Here is an 8821-nt window from a genome sequence, read left to right on the forward strand (position 1 = left end):
AACAGGAAGAACTGGACCTCCTCATGGACTGTGCTGCAGGGCTCATCCCTGCTCTTTGCAAAGGGTCAGGGGGGCAGCACCAGCTGGGTATGTATCCTGTGACCTCGGACTTCTTCTTTTGCTTTTTTTTTTTTTTTTTTATCATTCCATTTGTTTCTCTGATATTTTCCTTTTCCATATTCCTGCGTATTCACCGGCCTTCATGCCATCTGTGTTGTGACGTTTGTCAACTTCTGTTCATTAGTTTTCTCCTCTTCTCTCTGAAGTCTTACTACCGCAGCGACTCTATCCCAGAGCTGCTCCTCACTCTTCTTAGCAGCTGGAAGCACTCAGTCAAGCCCCGTCCCGCTGTCTCCTATGTGAACTGTAGGCCCGGTCAGGCTGCCGCTGTATGTTCCCTCTCTCTCTGCATGCGCTCCCACCTCTCTCCCATTTGTTCATTCACCCCTGCTGTGACTGACCAGGAGACTGACTGACGTGTGTTTGTCAAGCTTGACTCACCTTAACTTCACTTTAGAGAAACAGCGGTTTAGAGAGAGATCAAAGGATTCTTTTAAAGGTTGTGTGATATTTATACTTTTATCTTAAATTTACAAGAAAGCAGCTACCGTACGTTTTTGATCTTTGTTGCACTTTGTGGCATTAAACTTGCACATTTTACCTGGTGCTTGGAGAGCAGCCAGGATTTAGGCTACGTCCACACTAATGCGTTTTCGTTGGAAAACGCATAGTTTTCTCTCCATTTTGGCCTCCCATCCACACTCAGACAGCATTTTCTGTGAAGGAAAACGCATACACTTGAAAATGGTGCTTTTGTGTCGCAGTGTGGACAGCAAAAACTGAGACTTTTTGAAAACAATGATACATTTTAGTCATGTGATGCAATCAAGTGTCTAATTAAACAGCGGTGGGCATTATACAGCAGTTGTTTTGTTTGCTCTCAATTTTGATATCAGTTTGTACATCCCTCAGATAGCTTTTCTTCAAATTCCAACAACTCCACCTCATTGTTAGTCCACTTTAAAAAAAACTCGGTGCTTTTTCTCGACATTTTGCTGCGACGTTTCAAAGAGTCAGAAAGTAAATAAACGGCAGGCAGAAATGAGGCAGGTCGAATCGTCTTGTGTTTCATGCATGCGCAGTACTGGAACGTAAGCGTCTTCGCCCGTTTCAATGTGGACGCACAACTCTGTGAAAATGACTGAAGACGATAGTGTGTGGATGCGGAGTGTTTTCAGACGAAAACACTGTTTTCAAATCTATCCGGGCTAGTGTGGACGTAGCCATAGATACACTAATGAGCAGCAGTGGAGCCCAAACAGACAGACAAACAGAAAATAGTTAATAAAGAGGACTTAAATTATTCTGTTGGATAAAAGTGTATGCAGTGTGTCTCTCCTCAGGAGGACATCCACTTATATTTTACTTGGGGCAAGTGTGTTTAATACTTTATTGATAAATGGAATGCTCTTTAAATATTAAGTGAGTAAAAATATGCAGAAAAGAAAGAAAAAATGCAAAGAGTTTAAAGAAAATCAGCATTCCAGTAACTATAGAAAAGTGATTTAAAGAGAGGAAGAACAAAGTGTGATCAAACCTTCATGAAAGGTTCACACCCAACAGCTGCATCAGTGTGTTTCATACAGTTTCTCTGTGATGTCACTGAAAGATTTTTTTTTTTTTTTTAAGCAGTACTGATATTTCATTTAGCTGGAAGAAACCTCTGGCTGGTAGTTGTGTGTGGAGAGTAAGAGAAAAGAAGGAGAGCACGGAGAGACAAGCACAAAGTGCATACTGGGAGAGAGAGGAGGCAAGAGTTGATATTATGGCAGCATATAAAGACACAGGGAGGAAATACAGAATGCTAACAGGGCTTACCAAGCATAGGTCCAGGACCCAAGGAGTCAGAGGGGTTCCCTGGTCTTATTCCAAAAATATATTACATTGTCCAGAGTGAGGCACAATAAAATAAAGCAAGTCACTCTACAATCCAGTGCCAAATTTAAAATCTTGTCTTGGTCATTTACAACAAGTGGAGATACTTATAATTGACCTAAACAAGGTCAATTATAAGTAAGACGGGTCACACCACAGCTCCAGTGATTAATAACAGTGCTGGGTCGTGTCCTGGCATCCCCTTCCAGAAAGTTACCCACACATGAAGAGCCAGACTTTGGGGACAGTGCTGGAGTTGATCAACTGCTCCAACGTGCAGCTTTCTGCTGGGGTGTCTGACCAGGCGTTGATGTCAGGAATCTGTTCGCACAGTTTCAGGCATTTGCCATATGGACCGCATGTCTGACAAGAAGAGAGATTTAGGAGGCTCACGGTGTTCATCACTTTCCGGTGATATTTCCAGGAATAGCTCTGACTGAATTACAACGCTGTTAGATTTAAAACCTCCAAACATCGTGTTTATTAATATGCATGACATTAATATAAATAACTAATAGCCTTTTTGCTTTTTCGTAACACAAAACTAAAGATCTTTGTGTGTGAAGAGATCCAATATGTACCTCCTGCTCCACCAGTGATTCCTCTGACATCAATGCAATATTAATGAACATAACTGAGGTTCTTAGATGATTTAACGACTATTTTATTAACTGTTGTGTTATTTACTGAGTCCAGTGTTAAGTCTTTACCCCTTTGTTGCATATCTGGTTTCATCCTTGTACAGACACAGCATGACATCCCTGTTATATTATGTGTGCGTCAGATGTTGTCTCTCATACTGTGTCCCGTCTCTCTGTTCCAGAAGTTTGGCAGCAATCAGTCTAAGCCTGAGTTCACTGTGGATCTGCGCGGGGGGACAGTGGAGTGGGCCTCCAAGGACAAATCAAGCAAGAAGCACGTCATCGAGGTGCTGGACCCACTGGACCTGCTCCCAACTCTCAGCTCTTGTTTTTTCAGTCATTTTCGGTTCAAACATGTCAGAACAAGCTGAGCTGTTTTGGCTTTTTATCCTTTCCTCCTCTAGCTGAAGACCCGTCAGGGAACAGAGCTCCTGATACAGTCTGAGATCGACAGTGTCATCAGTGACTGGTACCGCGCCCTTACAGAGACCATCAACACACATGTGAGTGGAGGACACAGAAGCTTTACCTTTAATTTAGATACTTTTCCCACAATTCAGTGCAAGTCCAGCCAGAGCTGAAATCCCAGTTTACACCTGTTTAAACAAACTGCAGTGAAAGGTTAAATATTCAGGAGTGGACAGAATAAATAGAAACTGAGAGCAAATTCATTCTGAGCCAGCTTAAGCTAACAGCATGTATGTGTCTTCCCCGTCCAGGCGTGGGAGTCGGATGAAGCCATTGAGGAGGACATGCCAGAGTCTCCGGGAGCTGAGAAACAGGACAAGGAGAAGGAGCACCGGGACTCTAAGAAGAGCCGAGGTAAGTCTGCGAGTGTCCCTGCGCTACAGAATGGACATTCAGTGTGTTTGCAAAAGAGATGCACTCACATGGAGCCTGTCTTCCTACAGCAATGAAGAACTCTGTGAGCATGGATTCATCAGACCAGAAGAAAACCAGGATGAAGCTCAAGAAGTTCCTGACTCGTCGACCCACATACCAGGCTGTCCGAGACAAAGGATACATTAAAGGTAAGCGGACAGCAGCTCTATGCACGTGACTCCAGCGAGAGTGCTCTGTGATGTTCCACCAGACGGGTGAAAGATGGAAATAAATGTTTGTGCGTGCTCACAGATCAGGTGTTCGGCTGCAGTCTGACCAGTCTGTGTCAGCGGGAGAACACATCAGTGCCCAACTTTGTCACAATGTGCATCGACCATGTGGAGAACACAGGTACGAGCCCCCCATACATACGCATATGTCACACTGCTTATTATTTTTATCGATTTTTATATACAACTTCACAAATGCAGACATTAAGCTCCCCCATTCTAATCTAAAGACTCCAGAATATGTTGCTATAAATCATGCATCACCATGGCGATGGTTTCGGCTCAGTTTTATTTCATGTTCAGCCAGTCGTTTGCTACAGTTGCATTATTTTTTCACACACATTAAACAACAGAGTTCCAGAGGTTAAAAGTACACGAGCCAATTACCCGAGTCGTAAACTGGAAGAGGCTGTGTAAAAGTATTTAAATGGAAAAAATGTTTGAAAATCAGTAAATACAAAAATAAATAGATCTTCCAGCCGATGAGGTTACATAGACACAGGCCAGTAACATGACCTGTGTCCAGGTCATGGCGGAGAGAGGCAGAGTCTTTCAGAAGTAAACTCAGGTTTTCTGCCACTTCAGCCAGTTCAGAATATTAAACATCTGCATGGAATTTCAATTGTTTTTAAATTGTTTTTGCTTCTGATGCTGCGACTTTCTGTATCAGGCGTAATTTTAGTCTCTTTCAAGCATCAACTCAACTGTTTTCATTCAGACTACCTGCAGTTTGTTCCAGAGCAACACAAAGCGAGGCAGTGAAGACAAAAGCATTTGATCAGTCTCTCTTTGTTGGTGCTGCTGCTTTAAAGTCAGGAAACATAAACGCGGCCTTGTCGTTTACACTCCCTGCTCCTGTCTGTGTTCCCTTCCTCTCAACTACACCCACAGGTCTTAATATTGACGGCTTATATCGAGTGAGCGGGAACCTGGCAGTGATCCAGAAGCTTCGCTTTGCTGTGAATCATGGTAAGATCTAGTTACACTGTATCTCTATATGTGATGTGATGTAAAGGGTCAGCTTTCTGGTAATAGTTGTGTTCTGCCTTACCTCCTCGTCATCTGTCAGATGAGAAGGTGGATCTCAATGATAGCAAGTGGGAGGACATCCACGTCACCACCGGAGCTCTCAAGATGTTTTTCAGGGAGCTTCCAGAGCCTCTGTTCTCATACGGATCCTTCAATGACTTTGTGAATGCCATCAGTGAGTTATACGGTTAAAATAGTGCCGCTCTCAATCTTTAGGTTAAATCCTTTGCCTGGTGTGACCACAAGGTGGCACTGCATCCATGTGTTTTCGCTGATTCTGCTTCTCCTCTTCAGAGTGCTCCGACTACAAGCAGCGAGTGAATTCAATCAAAGATTTAATCAAGAAGTTGCCAAAGCCCAACCATGACACAATGCAAATCCTCTTCAAACACCTGAGGAGGTAAGCAGTGCGCTGGGACACTTTCCATTCATCCATTTAATAAATAACTTCTTCAGATCCTGAAACCTGTGAAATTTCATCACTGTCTTCAGAAGTGAGAGAGTCATCAGTCAGACTTGTTCACTTCTAGGTTTCCCAATTGAAGTCGGATATTCTCTGAATTAAAGCCACTGTGTTGTATGTTAGTTATTTATTACTGTGTATTTTGTTATACACTAAGGTATAATGACAAAACATTGTTTCAGCCCAGATATAAATCATTTTACCCTGAAGATCCATCAAATAAAAACAAATATTCGGACCTGTGTCTGTATCAACACATGGGAAAAGTACAGCCTGACAACTGTAACCAGCCCATCCCAGTGTGAAGCCCAGGATCATAACTAGTTGGCCAACTCATCAGCAGTCACTTTGAAAAATATAACTGGTGATAAACGTTTATGAGGAACATCCGACACGGAGAAAGTAAACGCCTTCAAGTGTGTATTCTCTAATGCCCGTCCTCTTTGATTTATTGGGTCACGTTTTACTTGAACGAGTTTCACACGCGTGGCTCAAACGGACCCGTTCAGCTGTTTACTCTCCCTCGTTCCGATCAGCCTACATGCAAACACAAACTTGAGCCAGCTGTGTATTCTTGGCTCACTGCAGCCAGTGGCAATATCATATGTTCACAATGACATTTGCCTAGCTTTCCAATTTGCATTTATATGGTGCCGTGTTTGCTGTAATTCAGTACCTGTGAAGTGGTGTTTCATGAGGAAATTTATAGCGTGACATTCTGTATATGGAGGTCTACATATATCAGCAGGGGGATTTAATCTGCCTTCTTTTTTCCTTCGCTCCATGAATATGTTATTGTTTTGTGCATCTGCATGCAAGGATGTAGATTCTATTTAAAAAAGCTATTATGCTCTTGCCTGGAGCGTTCTGTCGTGTTACCGAGTTTGCTTCTGCGCTCCGGCTCGAGCCTTAAAGATGTATGCAATGCACTTTTCTCCAGATGAAACCGGAACGCCGGCGAACATCTGAAGCTGTTTATAAAACGTGCAATCTTTAAATCTCCTCTTCTCCCCATTCTCCTCTTCTCTCCAGGGTGGTGGACCACGGAGAGGCCAACCGCATGACCACGCAGAGCGTGGCCATCGTGTTCGGACCCACGCTGCTGAGGCCCGAGACCGAGACGGGCAACATCGCGGTCCACATGGTCTACCAGAACCAGATAGTAGAGCTTATACTGCTCGAGTACGAAAGTATTTTTGGTAGGTAGAGGTGCCTACTTAGGAAGAGGATGCCACACTTTTCAAACACGGACTTGTTTTCCATTTCCCCTCCTCTCTTTTGTTTCTGGACTGAACTGAACATTGCTGTGGACCAAGCAGAAAAAAAATTCCTAAAGTGTTGCACTTGAAGAAGTTTTGGAGATGATTTAAAAGAAAAAAACAAAGTGTATAAATCTCACCCACTTGTTCAGTTGCCATTCCTGCTGCGAGTAGTGGGGCCAGATGAGTTTTTTTCAGAGTGGTGCTGCGATGACGTGTGGACGATGTGGTGGATTTGAGTATTCAGGTGTTTTTCACATACACTGGATTCCCTGTGGCCAGTAAATGAAAGTGGAGCTGCTCGCACCTCTTGGTGGAATCCGACCAGCAGTGGTTCTGGTTTCTGTGTCGTGAAGCTTCGTTTGTGACGTGTGAGCCCTTTGAGTATTTGGATGAGGTGGAAAAAGAATCAGTGTTAAGCTAACAGACTGTCTTTTGGCTCTTGGATGAACTGGAATTACACTTATCCCACTTATTAGTGACACCCCCGCCCCCACTTTCAACCAGTGTTGGCCATTAACCCTTTGACACACGAGTGTGCCGAGTGAGGTAAATGGCATCAAATCGGAGCAGAAGCATCCCTGTGTTGCCACTTTGTAACAAACTGTGTGTCGTGTAGTCTAACGTGCTTTGGTAACATTTGCGTTAAGCCGGCCGCGGTCCTTCGTGAACTTCATTAAAACTTCAGTGGCGAGAAAGGTCGCCAACCTCAGTCCTGGTGTTACTGGAAACCAACAAAGCGGACTTCTGGGAACTTCAGTGTTACCATTTCACATGAATTTGCTGACCCTTCTCCTCACGTAAGCTAATATTACAAAGTGTTCAGACAGGGGAACATGGCGCCCGGCTGTTCGAACGCAAAGAAGAGCCTTTAAACCCTTTCGGAGCGTATGTACAGGGAAAGAAAGTAGCTGTTAAACTGTCGTAGTGACTGAGGTATGTGTGCTTTTGATGGCGAACCAGTGAAAGAGTCTGACTTTGTTGAAGTTTGAATCAAAAACGTGAAAAATAGACAGATTGTGAAAAAGAAAAAAAAACCCGTGACCGACTGTTACTTTTGTTTGCAGGTGTATCTGGAGTGTTTGCGCATGGTCAGGCATACATTTGAATGTACTTTTCAGGCTAACTGCTGTTTGTGAAATTGCTATGTCTAATAAAAAACAAGACAAACCCACGTCGGTGTGTGCTGTGGTGGATGTGACGTGAAGAAAAGGTTAGCAGGCTGTTTAACCTTCAATCAGCTCTAAAGCTTCCCCCCTTTCCCTCGTCTTTAATTACATAATTGAATTAATCTACTCAGCACTGATATCCTGCTTATTGAATTGAGTGATTAAGCTTTCATGTCTCAATCAATTATTTTCCTACCTGTTAATTATGAAATGAAACGTCGGTGTATTTCTGGAGATTTCTTGAACGCGGCCCAACCTCTGCCGCTCCACTTCCATTAATCTGATTTCTCCGTTCTTCAAACGCGGTTTTTGTCGTTACGTCTCAGGTCAAACGTGGCTGCAGACCTGAAGGGTGTGGATTAATTGATGTCTAATTAGGTAATTGCCACAGTGTCAGTTCTGATTAAGAAGCACGAAGTGGAGCAAACTCTGCTTTGCTGAAAGCCACACAGAGCCTGTGTGTATATTTTCTGTAGTTGTCTCCATATCTGGAAGTTTCCAGAGTGGGTTTGCTTTAATCTAATTTAGTTTTTATTAGCGCCAGTGTTTAATTTTCCTTGATTTTTGGAATGTGGCATTTGTCGGGGGAATGCCACATCAAAGACGTCAACTAAAGACACCTCCCGTTGTTATAGTTTCAGAATATCCTTGTTTTCACCTTGTTAACTTTAACCTCTTTTTCATATCATTTTTTTGTGCATATATATATATATAAATATAATAGTAGTAGTTTCTTGGCCCGATGAGGCTATTTAATGACAAATTAAGTCAATACATTTGGTATCTTTTCACTGAAACTCAGTATGAGGTCCAAAGAAATGTTAATGGAGTGAAGGACAGAGCAGAAACTTTAAGAGTAGCCAAATTAGCTACAAAGAAAACCAAAAGGCCTGAAAGACCACAGCAGGCAACTAAACTCTTGGGGAGGTAGGTGTATCATAATCAGTGTTAATGTCGTGAATGTAAACAGCGTTTACAACACGGTGTAAACCTTTGCCTATACTAAAAACAGCAAGGGTAGATTGGACTGACAGAAAACGTGAAAGTACGGTGGCCTGGAGAGGTCAAAAGCACCAGCGAATAGAAAAGAATGCAAAAGCTCACACACATAAAGAAGCACAACAGAACCTATGTTGTGTCCTCACACAACATGGTGACAATCAGCTGCAGATGTGACAGAAAAAGTCTTCACAGATGAAACAAAGATTAACTT

General features: G+C 43.0%; 1 protein-coding gene across 5 annotated transcripts in view; it reads left to right on the forward strand.

Moving 5' to 3' along the window:
• Nucleotides 1-7608, forward strand: part of arhgap12b (Rho GTPase activating protein 12b) — a 65352-nt gene extending 57744 nt beyond the window's left edge. For 2 of the 5 annotated variants that reach the window (XM_085467514.1, XM_085467515.1), the window contains 11 exons: nt 6-87; nt 267-389; nt 2759-2863; nt 2981-3079; nt 3296-3398; nt 3488-3607; nt 3711-3809; nt 4580-4657; nt 4758-4892; nt 5012-5117; nt 6213-7608. In XM_085467514.1, coding sequence (XP_085323640.1) covers nt 6-87; nt 267-389; nt 2759-2863; nt 2981-3079; nt 3296-3398; nt 3488-3607; nt 3711-3809; nt 4580-4657; nt 4758-4892; nt 5012-5117; nt 6213-6387 — 1225 coding nt within the window. In that variant the 3' untranslated portion in view covers nt 6388-7608. The remainder of the gene's footprint in view (nt 1-5; nt 88-266; nt 390-2758; nt 2864-2980; nt 3080-3295; nt 3399-3487; nt 3608-3710; nt 3810-4579; nt 4658-4757; nt 4893-5011; nt 5118-6212) is intronic. The other 3 variants (XM_085467518.1, XM_085467519.1, XM_085467517.1) reach the window with 2 other exon arrangements.
• The last annotated feature ends 1213 nt before the right edge of the window (nt 7609-8821 follow it).

Source organism: Copadichromis virginalis, linkage group LG9 (genome assembly GCF_057382275.1).
Source record: "Copadichromis virginalis isolate Kocher_CV1m ecotype Utaka linkage group LG9, C_Virginalis_male_GT1.1, whole genome shotgun sequence".
In the NCBI taxonomy this organism is placed as follows: domain Eukaryota; kingdom Metazoa; phylum Chordata; class Actinopteri; order Cichliformes; family Cichlidae; genus Copadichromis; species Copadichromis virginalis.